The sequence below is a fragment of the Clinocottus analis genome, unplaced genomic scaffold, assembly GCF_023055335.1.
Source record: "Clinocottus analis isolate CAN_PGR_092001 unplaced genomic scaffold, fCliAna1.0.p SCAF_18, whole genome shotgun sequence".
In the NCBI taxonomy this organism is placed as follows: Eukaryota; Metazoa; Chordata; class Actinopteri; order Perciformes; family Cottidae; genus Clinocottus; species Clinocottus analis.
This window is the reverse complement of record NW_027175909.1, coordinates 5,619,152-5,641,678: the sequence shown is the minus strand read 5'-3', so window position 1 is coordinate 5,641,678 and position 22,527 is coordinate 5,619,152. Positions and strand designations below refer to the sequence as shown.

The 22,527-nt window shown below is 43.4% G+C and overlaps 1 protein-coding gene across 5 annotated transcripts in view; it reads right to left on the bottom strand.

The window, feature by feature from the left end:
- Window positions 1–6,072: 6,072 nt before the first annotated feature.
- Window positions 6,073–22,527, bottom strand: part of ntng1a (netrin g1a) — a 94,147-nt gene continuing 77,692 nt past the window's right edge. For 2 of the 5 annotated variants that reach the window (XM_068581491.1, XM_068581490.1), the window contains exons 6-8: window positions 16,988–17,155; window positions 14,628–14,762; window positions 6,073–7,837 (exon numbers count right to left, since the gene is read on the bottom strand). In XM_068581491.1, coding sequence (XP_068437592.1) covers window positions 7,581–7,837; window positions 14,628–14,762; window positions 16,988–17,155 — 560 coding nt within the window. In that variant the 3' untranslated portion in view covers window positions 6,073–7,580. Of the gene's footprint in view, window positions 7,838–14,627; window positions 14,763–16,987; window positions 17,156–19,954; window positions 20,000–22,527 lie in introns of all 5 variants that reach the window. The other 3 variants (XM_068581493.1, XM_068581492.1, XM_068581494.1) reach the window with 3 other exon arrangements.

The window sequence follows — 22,527 nt, the reverse complement described above, 5'->3', positions numbered from 1 at the left end:
AAAATAAAACACCCAGAAGTCCTTTCAGACCGACCTTTGTATACGTGTTTCACAGTGAAGCGGGAACTCTGCAGGGTGTTGTGTTCAGGGACGCTATATGATGGTATGTTGACCCACCGGCTCACGTCACACAAGTCCAAAATAATACAAATGACAGAATAACGGAAGTGCTGCCATTTGGACAAACAGAGTGTTTGTTTTCTGTGTCACTGCGATGTGTGTAGTATCAACCTGAGTACACACTGGCGGTTTTCCACTGAGTGTGTGTGTGTGTGTGTGCTGTGTCAAACGCAGAGTGCAACCGCAGTGTCAACATGTCCGATAGACAGACGGACTGAACAAACCGAGGGTCAAACACACAGTCACAAAGCTCACGAGCCCAAAATATACTGTTTTTTTTTAATGTATTTATTTGATGTTCTGATGGCGTTAATCCCTATAAAGCAAGCGTAACACTCTTCTATCCGAGTGGTTGTTGACCAGCTAAATGCATTGAATCAAAGACGTTACTGACGGTCGTCTCCGTCACATTATCGTCCCCCGAGGGCGAATTGGCTCTGACAGCCATCGGTCGCTGCAGCAGGTATTGGCTCTCATGTCGTCTTTTAAAGGTCCGTTCTATCAATGTTCCCTGTTGTGTTGCACTAATAAGACCCAGAGACAGCTGTGTCGTCAGAAATAGAATTGATTAAGTGCCATGCCTATGGCAATGCACCTGATGCGCAAAAAAAAAAAAAAAAACAGTTTCAGACATGTGAGACTTCCAGCTTTGGCTTGTGAAAACCACTCAGGGGAAAGTGGAAAAAAGCGCCTGGACTTGTTGTTTGAATGACAAATTAAAATGCCGTCCCTGATGGAGCGCGTGTCAGTCATACCTTTTATGTTTCCATACGTAGTTTTTATCATTTCACGTGATATCAAACGCCGCAGTCTTCATTGATTTCTTCATTTAACTCGTTCGTGGTTTGTTGTCCCTTCCTCTTTGTACACGCCGCGATAGCATTTCAGCCAGTATCGTAATCTTTAGACATGATTATTTGTCCCTCTTATATTAATCCCACTCATTAAATAAAGAGTTACATTTGTCTGTGGTTCTCAGACTCAGGTGTATCGTTCCACGGCCCAGGAAAAGGTTGTCTTTGTCGCTAAACTGTCACATCAAACCTCCCGTACGCATCTGATGGAGAGGGCTGGTGTCGCTCCTGCCTCTCGCTGGCATGAGAGCCGTGTTTGACATCCATCTACCGCGTTGAGCCACGGTGGAGTTTCACTCGCTTTCACATCGCAAACATTCCCTGCTCACAGCTGGAAAATCATCACGAGTGTCAAGTATGGTAAAGTACTGAAGGGGGAACTGCTTGAGTCCCAATTGCTTAACTTCGTTCCGTGGCACAATATTTCCACTTCATAGAGATGTCACCCTCTCAGTCTCACTTCTCAATCACTTTGTCTCCCATGTGTTGTCTCACTCTGCCGATGTGATGGAGCCCAGGGCCGCGTAAACACACCGTGATGATATAATGTGAATCTTGAGGTGATGATGAAGAAGTCTCTAACAGCCGTGGCCCTGCATACAGAGCGAACACGTGTCTAACAATAGAAATACAAATGTTCCAGTAAGGGTCACAATACTGATTGCACACTGCAACACAAACAAAAAACTCTTTTTTTGAGCTCGTCGTTTTGTGGCGTTGTTGAATAGATTGCTTTATACTGAAACATTTTTTATTTATTTTGGAATACATGTCAAACCTAACTTACTAAAAACATCCAGATCCTACTCTGAGTGTTTCCTTTTTTTTTTTATCGGAATAAAGGCCAAACGCTACAGGAGCTGACTGTGACATTTCCCCCATGAAAAAACACAAACGTGCTCCAGCCAGGTAAGGATCCCAGACGTGACATACTTAATCACCAGCAGGGAGACGTATTACCCGGGTAACATCTCCGAGGAAACTCTTGAACGTCCTGGTCTCCAAAGGAATCTGTACCTTTTGAAAAATGGAGCCTTGAAAGTATTCATTAGTTTGCCAAACATTGAGATTACCCTGCTAATGCCAGTGTGATGTTTAGAGAGGAAAGAAGTGGGCCAGACGGAGGGGAGAGGGCGGGGGGGCGGGGGGGGGGGATAAATAAAATATATACTTTTTCCCTTTTCAAAAGCACCATTTCTAAAGAAAAGTCCAACAATTTCCGTCAAGCTCTGTGCCGGCTCCTTGCAGTAGCAGCTTGAGTATCCGTTAATGCACATACTGTATGTCTCGTTTCAGTGTGGAGAAACCACTCAGCGCCCACTGTAGGAAAAAGAAACGCTGATCAATAAGTGCTGTGCGCGGTTCAATAAATGCATTGATCATCACACAAACAAACACATCACAACCGTAGCAGGAATCAGAGTGCTGGGGCGAGGTCAATACCTTTCAACCCGACGGAGAGCCCGTCTGCTGGCGCTCGTTTTTTGCTTGCCCTCTGAAACGTGACCGCTCATGTGCGGCGAAACGAAGACGCGCTGGCATGGGATGTTTAGCATGTGAGCCGTGTGCGCTGTCACTTTATTTCTCAAATTAGGGTGATTTATATTCCATGATTATGGCAGAGTGTCATCAAATTGTCGAGACGTGCAAAGTGAACGGACGTTCGCGAGCAAGGGTACATCAAAAAAATGAAAAAAAAAGGCGGTATGAATGATGCGTACGCATCCTTTGACGCCCACACGTTTCACACGAAGCATGAATTACTGTCGACTCAAATCATGACGCGTCACACGATAAATGTGGATATGAACGCCGTGACTTTTTTTTCTTCTTCATTTGGGGAAAGGGACCACACATGGAGCCATTGTCTGTTGAACAATATCCCAGAGTGAAGTCCAGGGGAGTCAAATTGTGACTGTATTCTCGCATCAAATGTCTTGAACAGTAGTACATGTAGCTGTCATAAATGCAGGAGTGAAAGATGTCTACTTACCCTCTTTTGGCTCGGCCTGATCCCTGAATGTGTACGTCTGGCTCCTCCCCCTGGTCTGTGTCCATGAAGTGGCTATAATCAATATTCATAGATTAACTATATATATCACAATAAAAGGTGTTGTTTATAGTGACAGCCTGAAAGCCCCCCCTCATCTCTCCAGGTTCATAGCAACTCTCGCTAAATCTCCCAGCCGAGGTTAGCTTAGCTTAGCACAAAGGCTGCTCCTGCATGAAGTGTACCCAGGTTGTTATTTTCTATCATTTTTAAACAATTTCAAAAAGTCTTTCTGTGTTTTTTTTTTATGTCCTCTGTGATGCTTTTGGCATAATATGCAACAGCTGAAGTATGACTCCAAAATAGAACAATGCATGACGAGTATCCCCGAAGTCTGCTTGAGGAACAAGGATGCGTCAGACGGCAATTTGACTCTCTAACAAACGGGAAAAGCCTGAAACGACACCGCATGATTGAGGCACTAGGGTTACTATTCATAACTCTCTGAAATAGATGAGAAAATGGTTTAGCGTCTTCGTTCAATGCAAATGCAAAACGACACAGTCCACCTCAAAGTGTAACGCTGGTTTCATTTTCTGTGGAGGTCTGCGCTTTTAAAGACAAGCGACGTCCTCCACACGCTTTGAGTTGTGATCCTGGATTTGACCGTCACCTTTTTATCTGCACACATCTGCCAAAAAGCATTGTCCCCTTGAGCTACGGTGGCTTGTGAGTGACACGTACGCTTATTGCATTTCAGGAGAATCCAAGCTAATTACAGCACAGAACCAAAGAAACATTCATCGTCTGTGTAACTGAAATGCCTTTGAGGCTTTGATTCCCACCAGATAAGCGCCTCACTGTTTTTGCCACAAGGCAGGAATGAAAAAAATAAAAAAATAAAAAGATATCCTTTCCACAAAGCCCATTACAGGGGGAGATAATCCAGAGGCAGTGCAGGGTTTGCTCTGAGGTATTTCGGTGATGCTTCATGGTTGGGTCAGCCAGCAGCTGCTGGAGGTGAGATATCTGGGAGAAAGTCCCCTCCCCAAACGACATGAACTCTATTTTAATTCTCCACGCAGCATGGTGCATTGACACCTGGGCCGAACACATGGTTAAAATTAGGGCCACTGCAGGGGACCTTGACAAACAAGTGACTTTGACTGAATGTATCAGGGCGTCCCTGGAGTCGGACAGCGGTGGAAGACATTGGGTTTTGCTTTAGTTTGCGTTATTCATCAGTCGTCATTAAGAGTTTTACAATGTCGCGTCGGTAAAATCTGCCTGAAACAATGAATTGGTATCATTTATATCGCATGTGTTGTATTCAATGCTGAGATTTTCTGCCTTTACGCGGCAAGCAGAAAATATTGAAGAGGAAAAACAATCCTTCAAAATGACTTCTGCATTGAAATCCCAGCAAAACCCAGTCTAATAAATCTCATGTTCATTGCAGTAAAGGTGCTGACTGAAGATTTTTCTGAAGATGAAGTTTTGAATTTAATTTGTTTTGGGGATTTGGCAGCTCCGGATCAGAAGCAAAGATATGGAAACTCAAAAGTTGGTCTAATTCAGCTCAAACCTGGAGGGTCAGGGGGCATCTTCCCCCGTGGAGATTTGTTACCTACTTAGGGAAGATATATGCTCTACTGCTCACCTAAATATCATCCCGTACATCCAACATCCTTCTTTAGTATTTAATGTTCCCGTACTGTCGTCATCATTCTTAAACTATAAGTTCACCGACTGAATGATCTGGCAAATCTGCTTCACTTTAATTCATCACATAATAATCTAGGCTGTGCTAATTGCAAATCAAGGAGCCCCAACAATGCCAAATAAATGTGGTCTGTAACACTCTGAATGGACTGTTAGGCCATCGGCTGAACATGTATACTCTATGAGGTCATTGTCAGGAATAAAAAGCATCGTAGTGTGCTGAGAAGTCAGCAGACTGGTCTGTGGCGTACACATGTGCTTACATTATCTGGTAATTAATACTTTCCTATTAAAAGCATATTAGCTTTTAACATAATATACCGTCCTAAGTTCCTTTTAATTTCCTATAAGTCAAACTTAAAGAAAAAACAAAAAGGTGGAGTCTGTTTAGCCGAAGCTGCGGCTTGAATATTTCAAGTTATGGATGAACTGTCGAGTGTCTGACAAGAGCCACTATATAAACTTTGAACACAGGCTCTCCAGAAGACATCGATAGTTGTAAATATTTAATTCAGTGCCTCCGACAATGCAGGCCACTGAAACAAATCTTTACCAGATTGAATTCGAGATAAATAGCACGGAAATACCACCAGCGCTGGTGCACAGACTCGCATGCCGTTGTTTTGTCAGCGTGGCCGTGTTGTGTTGCACAGATCGCATGTTAGCTTATCCAACGTGTCAGCGCTTCTCAAGTGTTTGTCACATATTAAATGTGCAGATGTGAATTTGATAACAATACAGTATGGAAAGGCTCTCTAAGTACCTGGAGTGTTTTTTTTTTTGGATTTATAAAAGTCGTAAACTTGAGGTTGTGTGAGCTGCCGTTGGTTGAAATAATGCAGGATTACAGAGAAGAAGAGCTGATCCACACTGACCCTCCGCTGCACGGACACGACTCTCAACACCACAACACGCTGCAGAAAATATAACAGGAAGCCTTCAAAGACAGCCGGAGATTCTTGACTCATTTGAGTAAAATGTTAATGGAGCCTCAGTCTGCTGTGCCGCTGTAAGATGAAGGAAAAGTAAACGAGACGATGAGTATTTTAAGCTGCTTCAATTTAAAACATGTGACAAAGTTTCCCTGTTGACTTAAAACACTTTGACTGAACTAAATTCTGTAAAGTCGAATTTTACTAACATGCTTTCTTTAGTTTTACTTCAGTTGGTAGCAAATGACATCATGATTTTATCTTTGTGGAAGGAAAGAAATGGGAAGAATGTGATTTGTATGACAGATGCTCAAAATGAAAGAATCAGAAACACAATCAAGACAAAAAGTCTAAAATTCACATCTCAGTTCAGAAACATCTAAATTATCACCTGCCATCAATAAATGATCAACACAGTTCAATTTTTGAACTTTTATTCACTTAAATTCTCAAGTGTTAAAGCAAGAACAAAAACATTTATAATGTCCTTTGGTGGGATTTTATTACACTTTATTAATACCGTATATGTAAACTGATATTCTTTGATGCCAGCACGTTGCCAATACAAAGGAAAATCAACTGCACAACTAAAAGTAATATTAACAAATAAAAATAAGTGAATGAAAGAAATGGAAATCAAAAGAAAACCCATAAACAATTGCTTCTGCAGTTGGATGTTTTTAAATAGATACATTAAAGGTTGCCTTTTTTTCAATCACAGTTCGGCAAAGATACAAAAGGACTACATGACTCTTTTATTTATTTATTTTTTGTTTGCTCTGTCGAGAAAAGAACTTGCAAATACACCGATGGTTTTCTATGCGCTTCTCGTCTGCTCGGGTGGAAACTATCCTCGGACCGTAACCGCAGGGAGCGTGGCGGCTCTAAGATAGAAAAAGAATCAGACGCTTTATTGGAGTATCTTTTTGCAGGAGGGGACGGGAGGGCGAGGGGCTTCTTACACATGTGCATCACTAACATCGGACAAAAGAATCTTTCAACCAACAAGGGCTTTACAGAGTAACGTTCACGAAAGCACAGGTCTGTGGCAGCATGGCGGCGGCGGGGGGGAGAGGATGAACAGGAGGGAGGATGAGAGAGAGCTCGGAGGGGAAGACAGAAAGCTAGAGAGGGATCAACGTGGGCAAGGTTTATTTTTTTCTTTCACAAAGTGGCAGTCCGGAAGGATTTCCTTCTATCCACAATGCACTGACAGCAAAGAATGCTTCGCGCGTTTCCTCCTCTTTTTGTTGTCCTTGTTGTTGTTGTTGTTGTTGTTGTCGTCGTTGAAGCGTCGCGGCCGTGTTTCAGGGGGCCAGCCGGTCAGCCGTTTGAGCGCGGACGTCTTCTTTGAGCTTTCCTCAGCGTCAGTCCAGCCAACATTCACTCGCAAGAAGCGTCCCGCGGGGCTCGCCGGCCGCTGCCCGCCTCGTCCCAGAGCCGATTGGTCGCCGCTGTTGTTGCCGTGGCAATAAGAGGGGGCGTGAACGAGTCCGTCATCTTCAGTCATCCCTTCTCAAGCTGGAGGGAGCTCAAGTACCTGGTATGGCTTAGAGGAGGAGAGGCAGGAGGGAGGGGGGGGGGTCTCATTGTTCTTTGCACGTTTTACTCTTATTATGCAAACGCTCTTTTCTTCTTTTTTTCCTTTTTTTTTCTTTTTTTCTTTTATAACATCTGGCATTTTTAGAAGTATATGTCATTTTTTTTTTTTTCCTCTTCATTTCTATATATTCTTTGAAATTAAATAAAGTCTTTGCACTCATTCGTCTGGCACATTCCCTTTTATCGTCAGCGCGAGTGTCCATTGAGTCTGGCGGCGGAGAAGCTCAGAACAGTCCAGTCCAGAAAGCTCCTGGTTGTTCTCGTTTAATGGTTGTCGATTATCTGAAAGGGGGGAGGAGGCGGGGAGGGGGAGGTTCAAGTGGAGGCGGCGGGGACTTCATCCCTCCCACCGGGTCCCTCTCAGAGCGGCGCGGGCCAGCAGGAGGCCTCTCTCAGCAGAGCCCAGCCCAGCAGCAGCAGCAGCAGCAGCCTCGGCGGCGGCGGAGGCGTCAGGCGGGCCTGGCCCGAGTCGGGCCCCCGGCAGCCGCCCAGCTCCGACTCGCAGCGGGGGTTCTCACACAGCAGACCCGTGTAGTCTGGGGGACAGCTGCAGCGGACGTTGTTGACGCACGCCCCGCCATTTTGGCAGCGCAGGAGCTCGTTGTCACAAACCCGGGCTATTGCAAAGACAGGAGAGAGGAGTGACAATCAAACATTCGACACACTTTTTCCGGTGACCCTTTACTTGAAGTGCAGCGCGCTGCGTCCGACACACGTCACGATCAAATCAATTTCATGTCATGAGATAAAAATGATCCCTCCGGGGGAATTTAGGTATTCTCTCACGCTCTGATTCGAACAAATTAAAAACTCTCAAAAGGTTTTCTTCAAGTAAAGTGTTACCGCATTTGATTCCAGATTGGATTTTGCTGAAATTCGAGAGGAAGAGTTAAACATTTTGGGAAACGGGCTTATTACATTTCTTTCTGCGAGTTTGATGAGCAGATCAATACAAACTCGTATGTCTGTACAGTCAATAAGGAGCTGGAGACAGCAGCCAGTTAGCTGAGTTAATAACTCTTTTTGTTATTAAATACAGAATCTGAAGTGGAAAAAAAAACATTTCTCTGTTTAATTAGTTTTTTTCCCAATTTTTTTCAGTAACTTCCTGAAATCTCTACTGGTGGCTTGGTAACTTATCCTTATCAAAAGTCACATATGGGCAAATTATCTCCTTTTTAAAAATGGAGTCACATATGAAAAGTCACATATGGGCAAATTATCTCCTTTTTAAAAAATGCAAATTGACCATTCATACACTAATCGGCTGCTGCCTCCAGCTTCATATCAACAGAACAGTAGATGTGAGATGAAAGCAAATACGCTGATTTCCCAAAATGCAACAATTGCTTTAACATTATATTATGCAATATACTGAATTAGCCATAAATAAAAACCCTGATATACAATGTATATTATTCTTCAAGGCAAACTCTGCAGTGCATGCATCAAAATGACTTCAGTCAACATATTATTTTATCAGGTTAGTAATGTTTGTCTAAATATTTGAGTAAAAACACACACGTTAAACCACTGTGTAGAATTTGAAAATGTCTACCTTTGGCCCTCTGTGGTAGCACCAAACAAGACAAGGATTTTCAAATAAAAAAAAACAAAAAAACATGCAATCACTATAATTTAAAAAATGGTGTAATTACATCAAGCATTTAGACAAAGTGTTCTAGCATAAGTTCTTTATTTTAAATTCCCCTTCAAGAATATAATAACCTGTTACCACCTCATGAAGACAAACATCCTCCTCATAATAGCACGTGCAATCAAACAGTATGGCAAAGAAGAGTGATCATCTTCTGTAACGTAAACGTCATCATTCTGTGGTGTGAGTACGTTCCCTTTCCGTCTCCATTTCCTTCATAACCCGGCTGATGAAAGCCTCTCGTCCCATCAGCGGCGTTGCTGCAGAGAGAATTCCTCAAAGCCTTGACAGGCTTCCCCCCAAACAGCGCTGTCTTTTGACAAACCCAACGTCAGGTGAAAATTGGTGTATATTTAGAGCTGGGACAGCGAGGCCACTCCATTCCCAGTGGAGGCAAGCTGTCAGGCAAGCTGGAGGCAAACAAAGCAGCGGCGCACAAACTAATAAACCAACAGAGACAAATAAACAGTGATAAACACAGGGGCCACTTCTGCCCGTTCCACTCCTTTATGGGAGTGGAAAACAATGTGGTGAGCAATCTATGAACTCTATGGGACATAAATATCACAATAACAAATATCAGGCCTCTCTCCTGATACTGGGGGATTGGACGCATGCTGTCTCCCAGGAATCGCCAAATGGGGCTTTGATGGGAGGCTTGTTAAGAAGCATTGACTCTGAGAATCCTATTTGTGCCATGTCTGTTTCGCAGGAGAAAGAGGGCCCGCTGTTTGGCTCAGTAAGTTCTGCTCCAGGCCACGGCTTCCCAATTACCATACACAACAAGATCCAAATAAGACATCTGAACTCGACCGTTGTCTTTTTTTCTTCGTCTTTTATTCCCCGACTGACATATCAATTTCATGACCGACTCGAGCACTCAGCAGGAAATAAAGTAATGTGTCAATAAAAGCACAATCACGGTGTCTTTCCTGCGGAGAGAGTGTTCTCTTGGTTTTCTCCTCGTGGCGGAGCAGCGAAACTTGGAAATGAAAATGTCTCCTTCAAGATGAGGAAGAACAACGTATTCGTTCATGTTTTTCCCCACGAGGCCTTGAGACGATCAGTTCACTGGAGAGACTCCTTTAATTAGACAATGACCTTTCATCCTGTCCATCTAATCTCGTTCATGATGAGATGCTGATATGTTGTGTATTTCTAAAGATATTCAGAGGGTTTTGTATTATGTCTGTGTTTTAAATAGATCATAAAAACACTCAAGATGATGTGCAACACAGCATTGTATCTGCAAACCTTTTCAAGGTTTTAAGGATCAGCGGGCCAGAGCACGAGGGACCTGGAGGATATGCTCAAGCTAAGACAAGCAAAAATGATGGCAGCTTTAATAAAGTGCAGCCTGTGATAAAAAACAGCTTTGTGACATTTGCAAATATTAGATGTTCAGCCTTCTCAGGAAGGCATTTCATACTGGGAAGACAACACTACCCTGACTTGTTTCCTACGTCTACAGAAGCTTGAAGGGAAGCTTTCAGGCATGATACTTGTTTGATAAAAAGTAAGTGAAGGTGATCGACGTGTTCTTCGACCAATCCAGTTGGTTGAATGGTGTTGTTTTAGCTTCTAACTACTTTCATCAGACATCTTAACTACTGGTGTTCAATTGCGTTGGTTTCGGAATAAATGATTGCCAACATTAGCGTGTGTGACATCTTCAGCAGCAGAGACGATCTCATCAGGCTGCAGGTTTTAGTCTCCATTCAAAACGGCTTCACTGTCCTCTGGAAAGTATCAGCAACATCAGGTACTTCACGTATTGCTGTGAGACCGGGTTGGAAAACTGTTATTTGCTTCTGACTTTGGGCCGTCGGTAGAGAAGCAGCCTCCGCTAGCTTGGCGTGTTTTATGTCTCAACATCAATATTGAGAGTAAATCTTCATTTCAAGGTGAACCACTACTTTAAATATTAACTATGCAGGATGCTCTACACGGCCTGGCACGCGCCTCTGACTTCAAAGTAAGCTTCAGGTAATGGCCGACCCCCTGCGGGCAAAGTGCTTCGTTTGCTGCCAATTAAGCAACGCCGAAGTCCAAAATGAAACCGAGATATAGATTTTTTTTTTTTTAAACAACACGCAGCGGTAAGTTTGTCAAAGATGTCGAGTATAATGGGGTCCATGAGATTAAAGGGTCTCTAACGCTGTGCGGAGGAGAGAGCAGCACCTGAGGGCACACACAGCAGCAGCATGGGGCATTGTGTAGTCAGACACTGAAGATGGGTATTCTAAAGATGAGTGAGGAATTATGTTGAAAGCCTGAAAACTCATTTGGGCGAGAGGATGAATTCTTCTGAGAGCTCTGCACCTTTTTTATCTCTCTTCAATCTCTCACATTAACCATTTTCTCGGCATGTAAACAGAGCCCGCGCAGGCAGTAAATGACAAGATTTGTAGCGTTTGCTTTTGATATGAGTGATAATATTTAGAGAGGGGACCGGTGAACTAGGTGTGCCTGTCTGGGACTGTGATGTGTTTGACGAGAGATTTGAGTTTTAATTGCGTTCCTCGGTCTGCATGCAGATGGAGTCTCGTCCACGCACATAAATACTGCAGCAGCGGGGAGGCACGGGGAGGTCAAGACGGAAAAGTTTCACAACTATTCAGGAATATGCAGGAATAGCATCTCCTTGGGCGGGCGTTATGGCCCGGCTTTCCAGCTTTAAACATGAGAAAAACTTTTTGTGCGGCCAAATTCACTATAAAATAGCTTTGTGTGTTTTCCACTTTGGACCTTGTTCCAAAGTTATTTTCATAATTCCCGTGGACAACTGTCTTTTTAAGTTACCAACAGTGCAGTCAGGGATTTATTTGATCTTCTAAGACATCTACAACAATACATGGAGAAATCCATAACCGAGGTAAAAATACTCATTCCTCCACCGTGGCCTCGGTGGACAAGAATGCGATGCAGTCAGGGGCTTTCATCTTCGCACCGTGTCAGTAGAGTAGAGCGTAAAACCCGGTGCACTCTCGTCCAGGGCCAAATGTAATGTTGTGTTCACACCAGAGGCAAAGAAAAATGCCACACTACAATCTCCCTCAAGTGTTTTTTTTTTTGCTTTAATTGCGCGAGACATGCTAAAAAGGGAGGGAGGGACTTACCTCCATGTACATATCAAAAACATTTCATTAATCATGGCCGATATAATCACTATTGCTGCTTTGCACATATCGTGGCAGTAAAACCAAACGAGGTCCGGGGAGCAATGCGAGAAAAACTCACTTGGTTATTATCACCACGCATGTATCGCACAGGGAACAGCTTCTGTCCTCTAAAGGCATTCTGGGAAATGTATTTAAATGTGTTGACTGAAATGAAATAATAGGTTTAAGGGCAGTGGGCACGCTAGAGAATACGTCCTAATTTAATCACAAAAGAACACTCATCTTTCATGTAAATAAAAACGTGCCCAAGTTGGATTTCTACATGAAGCACATGATCAAGTGTTGCAGTATTTCTTAAACCTCTTTAGTCTCACTGCGGGAAGAGTGAAAGTTGGAGGCTTTGAAGTTTTGAACATACAAATACTTCACACAATCATGTTTGTTTGATGTTCTAATCACTGCTTCATAGCTAATCTGACAAATAAAACACCGGATTTATTCTGTGCTCGGTGACTTCCCATCTGTTTGACATGTTTTCTTTTCACTTTGCTTCTTTCTTGTAAACATTTAATTTCTGCCGTTGTACAGCTCAGTACTGTACGGATCACACTGAGTAGTGAGTTTGTGTGCATTTATAAGATGTTGGCATGTGAACCACCAGCGTGTGCCTTCCCCTCTTCACTTAAGTAGGAAGTGTTGCTTTCACACTTCACACTGAATTTATTAGAAGCGATTTCATGAACATCTGTGTCTTCTGAAACATGACTTTAAAGCATGTGCATTTACATGCTGCGGATCAATAAAGGCTAAATAGTAATGGTCAAAACAAAAGTATTGGTATTAGTTTGAACGTGTTTGTTTCAAGCTGCATTTACTGCTTCCTGTAGTGCATTGTGGGTAATTGTGGCTGCCGTCATGCAGCAGAAAGCTCTCGTCTCTTTGCCTCTTTGATGATGGATTTATTCTTTTATTGTTACTGTTTGTTTTTGAGGAACTAACATCACAACCTGTCATTTAAATGTCATCAAAGAGCAATAGCTCAACAATTATTCAATCCATCAATTCATTATATTGATTATTGTGATATTGTATTTTGAACTTGATTAAATTGTAGAAGGCCTTATTTTATTTTTTCATTATTCATTCACAAAATAAAACTATTGCCAGTTGAAGACTTTACTGGAATGCTATTTCCATTTGTTTAAACCATATTTTGTGCCATTGGCCAAATGGTTCCTCAACTTTATATTCTTCCTGCTATACTTAGAAAATACAATTTTCCTCAATATCTCTGTCTGTTTGTTTGAATAATTCATCACAAAACAGATAAAGGCGTTATTTATCTCTGCTCAAAGTTTATGCTGTGCATTTATTGTGCCTTACTGGGTCTGAGTGGGGTTTTCGTACGACTGGTCCCGTTCACATTTCTCTGTTAGCTTTAGAAAGTATTTCAGCGTTGGTGGTTGGATGAATACTTCACAGGAAGCAGACCAACTGCTGACGTTCATCAGGATAATAGTACACTGGCTAAATCCACGGGAAGAAATAGAGGCCGCCGCGTGAAATGAATCCCTCAAAATCACGTCACCTGACAATGTTGAGGCACCTTATTAAGGACGCTTTTTGTTAGCCAGGACAGAGATTAATGTCGAGCTACAGGAGGAAGGCAAATCTATGCCACCACCATGTGTGGAAAGGTCTGTAACGCTGATGTAACTTACAGCTCCCAGCAGTGACACAGCGATGGGTAATGGTTGGTCAAGCGCTAATTGGCAGCAATTATTAGCTTGTCGTCGAGTTACAAGACAAGTAATTGCTCTGAACAAGCCAAATCATTTGTGCCCAAACTGCAAGTAAATTTATCAAAACATGTGCAACATGAACATCTTTTGCAATGGTGATTTTTGTCTCTTTCTTTCTCTGTCAAAGAGTTCGAATCATTCCTCATGAGGCGAGCACTTTATTATGGCTACCTCCTGTAGGTTTGTCACCAAAGTTTGACGTGATAGAAAAATAATAAATGAAAAATTGGTGACATTTGAGAACAAATGACTACATGGGGGCATGCATTGCAAGATGACCGGGGGAAATATAAACGGTAGACAATAATAAATGGGCTGGAGATCAAAATGACTTGCATTCCCCGTTTGAAAAATGTTAGTGTTGGATGACATTGTCCCGTTGTGAGCTGGCGAGGGGTGATGGCTTCTCAAACAGATCACAGGCAGCCTGTCAAGCAGTCAACATTGACTCAGCTGTTGTTTTTTGTTGGTGTGCGACACGGCTGGATAACTGAGTTACCGAGCAGCATGCGCCCTGCCATGCCGTTGCTTTTTTCCTCTATTAGAGCCATACAGGGCACCTGCTGATATTACATCGCTAACTCGGCCGCCGCGAGTGTGAAATGCAGGTCCAGTTCCGTCGGCATATTGAGTTAGATCATGTTATGGGTTAGGTCTGTATTTGTCAAGGGAGCTGGGCAGTCCTGCACATGTGCAGCACATTCTTCCAGGCAAAGCTCAGGAATCACACAGGGAGAGAAGAAATCAGAGAGCGGTAGCAGAGAGAGACAGAGCGGAGGGAGAGAACAGTCGTGAGCTGCGTGGGGAGGGTTGTGGTTCTACTTACATTTGCAGCCATCGTCCCACAAATAGCCGGGTAGACACTGCTGACACTTAGGCCCTGTAGTGCCCTCCTTACATATACAAAATCCTGTGCCATTACAGCGATCACTGACTGAGCCAAAGGGATTACAATTACACTCTGGAAAAACAAGACACACACATACACACACAGGCTGGAAACAGGGTGGTGCTTTGACTTCCCGGCACACGTCTAGGATTATCACAGCGCCGGACCTCATTCCTCGAGCTCAATTATAAGCTCAACTATTACAACAAGAAGCTTGCTAATCTTTAACTGGTAAAAAAAAATAGATTTAAAGACATACAGAAAAAATGCTACCATTTCAACTGTAATGGAGACAGAGTGAGAAAGGAATGACTGACACTAGATGCATGAGCACTTTGTATTCCTTACAGCATATTTGTGAATATAATAGAAATAATGTTATAGCTATACAACGTGCAATGAGCAAATATGCAAAGTAGCTTTGGTTTAAGATGAACAAAGAGAGCTAATCTGCACATGCTTTTCCAAAAATCTTAGACATTCATACAGGTACGGACAGAAAAATATGAAAAGAGGAGAGAGGAAATGTGATGAGCAGGTATCAAGATGGATGATGGCAAGAAAGAGATTGGTTATAGAAGAATGAGAGTACAGCACATTGAAATGAGCATTGTTGTAATATGTTCTTTAATTCTCTCATTTTCAAATGGATGGACTTATTGTCAAGGAATTTGGCACAATCCTTCAATGCCCATTCGTCATTAACCGAAGAAAACGACCATTAGCCTCAATTCAATTTGGAATATTCTCTAAAAACCTTCTCTGTAAAAAAACAACCTGTCACGTCTCTGGTGTCCTACGCTCAACTGACCTTCCAGCTTTCCACAGCGACTCAAGCACTCAGCAGTCAAAGTGACACCTATTTTGACAGTCCCTGACCATCACATTGCACCTTCTGTGGCTGTGCTGGCTGCACGTGGCTGCACCCGAGTGACATCCGGGGGTCAGGCAAGAGGAGAGAGGTGACGGCAAGTGACAAACGGGGGTGGGGAGGTGGGAGGTGGGGGGCAGGGTGACGGCGAGTTTGGCACAAGGTAACGCCTCGGTGACTCTTAATGCATTGTGACGGGTTTCAGCTGCTACTCTTGAGGCCATTTCATGTATATGACATATGCACTTGTGTGGCACCTCTGACTGGCGGTGTGACTTCCCCGCGACATTTCTCGCAGAACCCTTGTTGCTTGTCAGACTCTCCCCTCAGGACTCACGAATGCACCTGGCACTGAGCACTGAGAACTCACAGTCTACATGCTGGCCAAAGAATCCAATAGGGAACCAAACGATTGCTTGAGAAAGTAGGTGAAATGCAATTTTCACATATTTTTTTTTACAAGTAAAGAAAAACAGATGATGCAGTGTTTCAATCCCTGCATAAAGGTCATGGACAAAATAACAGAAACACCAGATGAAAATGACCTTTTAACTTTGACATCACAGGGGAGATCTGTCTAGACAGCTCAGTCATATTATGAGGCCCAACAGTAAAATGACATCTACCTTGCTCACAAACGACATAGTTACTAAGGAGGACATTTTGAGAAGTATTAGTGTAATGATGGGAACGGAAAGAAGTATACAGCTTTAACAATTCAGGTTTTGTACAGATTAATCAAAGGCTATATTACCTGTTAATTAGACTCAGACTAGCTTTTTCCCCTTGTTTCCGGTCTGTGACGCTAAACTGCTGCTGGCTTCATTTTTTATGTTCAGACGTGTGTCTGTTTTAGGTGTTCCCATTAGTTTGTGTACATGCTTTAATTCTTTTAAATCAATGCTTGTCTCCAAACCAATTGTAACACACAAAATCATTGTAGGCTAGCAGCTAGAAACCAACTGTATTGCACTGCATTAACGTGAGCTAGCAGCTAGACACCAATTGCAACGCACTACGTTAATAAGCTAGCAGCTAGAAACCAGTTGTAACATAGTACATCAATAAATACAAGCTAGCAGCAAAGCTAACTGTGATACTGTATCAACCCCAAATCAGTCGACAGTTATTCAAACCATGCTTGACAGGAATGACTGAAAACCATCAAGCATTCTGATAGTGTGTATCTGACTAAACCTGATGGACCAGTGTACCTGCATATAAAACTTCACCACTGTGCAAAAGCAGACAAAGCAAACAGGAAGATGTGGAGACCACATGGGACAAGAGCATGTAAGGAGGATGAAGCGGTGGGGGGTGAAAGATGACACTTTCTCCGGTGACGAGTCAAAGACAAGAAGTGAGGCGAGGAAAGTGTTTGTGTGAAAGCAAGGTGGCAGTGAAAGGGGCCAGGTGGGGGACTAACCTATGCACACATTTTCATCGTCCAGTTCTGCAGAGGTATTGCGGTAGTAGCCCAGCTTGCATAGCTGGCAGTGCTGGCCCCTAGTGTTGTGCTTACAGCTCACGCAAATGACGGTGTTTAGCAGCTCGATGTAGCTGCATCGGTTGGAGTGGCCGAAGCATTCACAGTCTTGCAAAGAGAGTGTGAAGGGGAGGGAGGGGAGAAAGAGAGGAAAAGAAAGAGAGAGAGAGAGAGCGAGAGACGCGGTAGGGAGTGTTGGCATTGTTGCTTTTGCTGCGAGGGCTACGGCGGTGGGGTTAGCAGGGATTTGAGTGAGGCACCATGGCATGCAAGGTTAGAAATGGAGACTGTGTCGTGAGGGAGAAGATGTTGGGAAAGTGAAGAGAGTGAGGGTAACTCATGATTAGTCTGACAATGGGCACAGCCGGAATTAGAAGACATCACATAAAAAAGCACGGCGTTAGTCGGACTCGAAAAGGTCACATCACTTCAAGCACACCACAACACGAGGCAAGGAAGGCTCTGCAATGATGAAACAGAGACACGGTCACATTGGGAACACCACACAGTGTAAAGGCAGGTCAAACCATGAATGAAATGGAAGTTCCAACTCAGTGAACTGTGTTGGCAAATTTTGAAATTGTTGTCTAATTGATCTCTTGAATGTCCCGGTTGATATGGTTTGAGCTAACCGGGTGACACCTTCAATGGCGCTTCATAACACCACCCTCTAATGGAAGGCGTGATGAACTCCAAATTTGACAAACCCTTCCAGTAAGTCGGCCAATAAATAATTCTACATTTGCTGGTTAGTTTTATTTAAAAGCTTAGCAACATAACCTGCACTAAAAAAAAAACTAGCAGTCAATTTGGAAAGTTGACACATGCTGGGGTCCACCAGTAGAGAGTGTGTCACCGCCTGCTATGCAGTGTTATGTCATGCCAAATTAGATACATGGAGTCGTAGCTGGACTGTAAAACCTCATGTTGCACTCAATGATGCTCACTGGTAGCACTGGCCTGAAGGGGTGCAGTACGGGAGGGGTGCAGTCCAGTTCGGCTCTCTCCGAGTGAGGATCAGTCTGCCCCGCTGAGTGACCACTGACACCACGTGTCACAGCGCAGACAGATGTGACCCTTAAAGCCTCACTGGCAGTCGCTTGGACAGAAAGCCCGCGGATCCAGAGTAGGGGGGTGGCGGATGGGGCTTTCGTCCAAGGGATTGTGGTTATTAAGGATCTGTATTGAGGTCAGGTCTCTCTGTCCGGCCGCTAACAACCCGTCAAGACTTGGAAATGAAGGAACAGCAAGACTCCTCCTCCTCTCCACCTTTCACCTCAAGCAAAAAAGTCTGGTTGGAGTGTGAGTTCAAATCTTCCACATTAGATATGGCCCAGTCTCGCAAACAGACTCTCAGAAGACAAATAATCTCTCTTTTCCAGAATAAGGCTAAGGTCATAAATCATGCACGCACGGGGGGGGGGGAAAAAAAATCCTGAGTCTTCGAAACACGTTTCCTAAAAATAGTTGTTGTCCCAAGCACCCGCTATGTTTGCTGAAAAAGATATGATTCAAAGGGACTTTTATAGTGTTTAGAAACGATTCCATAGACGAATGAATCCTCAATGTGCAGTGCACAGTGTGAGCCATCGGTCCAGTTCAGAGCTGGAGATAAGGATACACAGTGCTCTAGCATTGGGTTAGTGCTGCAAGGGTTAGGGGCTTCCAGTTAGTCAGAAACATCAGTTTATCTGGGGGTGGGGGGAGGGGCAATGTATGAATTCCAGCTCCTACCTCGCTTGCTGTTTGCAACGTGGACAGAAGGGGCAGTGGACAATGCAACCTGAGGAGCTACTAGACAAATTAAAAGAAGAAACAAACAAAACAAACAAAACATGATATTGCAATTAAACATAAAACATGTAATGTCAGAGAAGTAAGAATACTGAGCATCATGCTGAATAATAAATGTAACTGTAAAAACAAAACAAAAAAGAAGAAGAAGAAAGAAATATATGAATGATGGCATTGCGAAATATGGAGTGACATTGCCAAGTGAAGTTGGCCGCATGTAGCAGCATCTGTTACAAACGCCTTGGATGCCGAACAATTCAAATATTATGGTCCTTCTTTTATGCTTCATTTCATTAACAAGTGCTTTGTATAATTCAAAAGTGTCTGTGCATGTTTCCCCAGACAGAAACTATCCCCTGACAAACTACTCTCCACCTCTGTGGAGGCCGGCCAACAATTTTCACCCTATAAATTTGTGCACAGGAGCGTGGGCAGGGAAACTGGCTAGTGAACACATCAATCCCTCGATTCCTTTACGGTCATAAAACAAACAGTGGGAAAAAGAAATAATAGGCCCAGCCTCTGCCATTGTACTGGGTGACATAAGCCCCTGACACATACAATGTGTGCGCTTGGCTGCAGTCATGGAAACGCAGAGCTGAGTGGTTGTGTGCTCGTTGTTTGCGAGGTGGCTGCACATCACATTTGCACGATGGATTAAGCTGAGATGAGCCTAACATCAATCTGCATAAAAAGCACGGTGAAACCTCTCCTGCTCTTCTCCCTGATATGCTGAGATGGGACCGAGGATCCCTGGAAGCTCGGCTCCTAAGTAAATATCGAGTGGATGTGTATAAATGTACAGTGCACACATTGAGAGGATAATGTACGGCACTGCAGCATCTCGCTACATGAGTGCCCTGTGAATGCACAAGCCTCCAGTGTGTGAGCCAAAACCCTTTATCATGAGCAAGACAAGCAGGCGGAGGATGCTTTAGCTTTTTTTTGGTTTGTCAGGAAAAATAACCAAGATTGGAAACGGGGGAAGATACTACCCACAAATACTCATCGCTCCAAAAGAGACTTTCTCTTTTTTTGTGGCTTCTATGCAAACACCCCGAGATAAATGAATCTGTGAAAAAACATAGTTGTTCCATATTCTTAGATGCCTACCTTCTTTTCGGTTAGCGACACCTAGGGATGACACATTCGGCCGAACTGCGTGCAATTGAGAGAAACCAGGAGTTATTCATGTGCACTTGTGGGATGCACTTTACAGCTTTTCTAGAGGGGGGTGGGAGGGGGGACTACGTGGTGGTGTACACACACACACACACACAACTGGAGACACGGACATGTCCAGCATGACCCAAATCAGTAAATTAGGAAAAAAAGCAAATACAATGGGGCAGGGCTGACATGGACGAGCAAAGAGAATGCATCCAAAGACCCGCTGAGGACATTGGTGAGACGTTGTATGTAATTCGTGTGACCTCCATGGGCTTGCTGTGTATGTGTATGTGTATGACAATGGCAATGATGAGTGGAAAAACGGAAGAAAGAAATGATAAAAAAAAAAACCCTCTTGAACTTGGTATTTAAATCATGATCCCTGCGAGCGAGTCTAAACTATGTCTAGCAAATTAAGAAGTTAGGGGGTCTTTTTGTTTAATTCATCGCATTGACTACGCAATCAATATCTAATTACAATGTATTTCTGGTGGAGGAATAACAATGAATAAATAATGGCAGGTGTTGGGACTTGGAATGACGGACTGCTGTGGATAGCATAACCTCATAATTACATACAAGTCCGTATTTCCGTGTCCGGGAAATACTTTGCGGTTGGAAATGGAGAGGACTCGAGCAGAGGGAGGAATATGGATAAGTTTCCTCTTCGTGCCCCTTCATCTCCTCATTTGATCTTTCTGTCCTTTTGCTATTGACTCCATGGATCATGCGATCGCGGGTAATTAACGCCCAGTGTCTTGGCAAAAATCCTATTAACCTCACGATGTGTAAATCCAATCCAATACTCCTATTCAGGGTGAATACTTTTAGAAATGCCTTTTTTTCACATGGAGAGATTGGATTTAAACATGTTTATTTTCTACTTCTGCACTGCAAAAACTGTGACGATCAACTGAGAATTCACATTGACCCTTGTTGTTCTGAATTGAATTGAAATCCTCTGTTCCTTTTTTTTTTTTGGCGGTAAAGCTAATTGTCCAAAACCCAAACTGACTTGCGAGGACGTGAGCAATTAATCTATGACAAAAACACAAGTGTGCATCATCTGAGAAAACCCACACTGTCCCGATCTATAGCGTCTAATTGGTAAAGTAGGTTCATTTAAAATGACTCTCTGTTGGATGTAATACACATCTGGGTTCCATTAATTATTTTGTTACAGAGAATATTCAGGTAAAGCGAGCTAAATGAGTGGTGACGGGTTTTAATCAATGCCATACCCATAATGAAATGCAATCTTGCGGAGCCAGAATTGTTTTTTTTAAATATTAATTTTACTTTAATGGTCCGCATTAGGCAATTCTGCCTGGCTTAATCAACTTGAAATAGAATTGAGAAAAGTCAATAAGGAATTCAATTACCTTTTCCAACAACAACATGAAAAGTGCTGCGCTTTCTTTCTTTGTCCACAACAGCTTTGCTTCTAGTCCATTTAACAACCTCAAGGACCTTTTTTCCCCACTCTATTCTTACTTTATTAATAACCGAGACATACGGTTGGTTGGCGTTTGCGTTGCAAACATCCTCCTCTTCAGCGTGTTCAGTTCTTTTAGTGTCACGCCGGTTCTTTGGGAGGCTGCTGTGACAAGACAGCCATTCGTGAGAACTCTAAATCCCTGTGGGCCAATCTGGATGGGAAGTGAAGACTTTGTTTTGTCAGTGTTTACCCCCCCTCTCCTCCTCCCCTCTCCTCCTTCCCCCCCGAACCCCACACACACACTCACGCACACAACCACACACTTATCAGCAAGCACACACTCTCCCCGTGAAGGGTTTGAGGACAGCCTTTGGACATGGTCTGGCCTGGCATTTGGATGGGACGGAGAGGGCTGAGGTGAATATGTATGCATGTGTATACAGCAAGTATGCGGAGCATGCACACGCACTCTGAGCTCTCGTCAGGCCATGCATGGAGCGGAGGCACAGTGTGGAAGAGCGAGAGGAGGTGGAGGAGGGGGGCGTGGGGGGAAGCAGTGGGAGATTGGGAGACGGGAGACGGGGCTGGTTTGGCCACATGTCCATTTCTGACTCGTGTCATAGCAGCAGACTTTACAACCAGAGCTCACTTCCACTCTAAAGCCTGATTAAAAACCACCTGGGGAATAATCTGTTTTCACCCCGTGTCTCACACGGCACACAGTTTTTGGGAAACTTGCCCAGCAATCGTCTTAGCCCTTAAATGATGAAAACAAGTGTGCATGTGGCGTCCAAGTGTCCCTTGGTGTGTAACACTTGAGCATCAACTAGATATGGAGTTCAAGCAAGATGCTGAATTGAATATTGAGAATCCGATAAGAAGCACTCGTAACAAAGCTTTAAAAAAAAAAAAGTTCAGCTATTTGAGAATGTTGAATTGAACATTCAATTGTTTATTTTTATATACTGAGACAATTTCATGAAAACCAGCAACAAAACCAGTGATCTTACTAAAAAAGGTAAATTGTCTGACTTTGGATGGAGATACAGACTTCACATCTCATTCCAGTGTTTGCTTA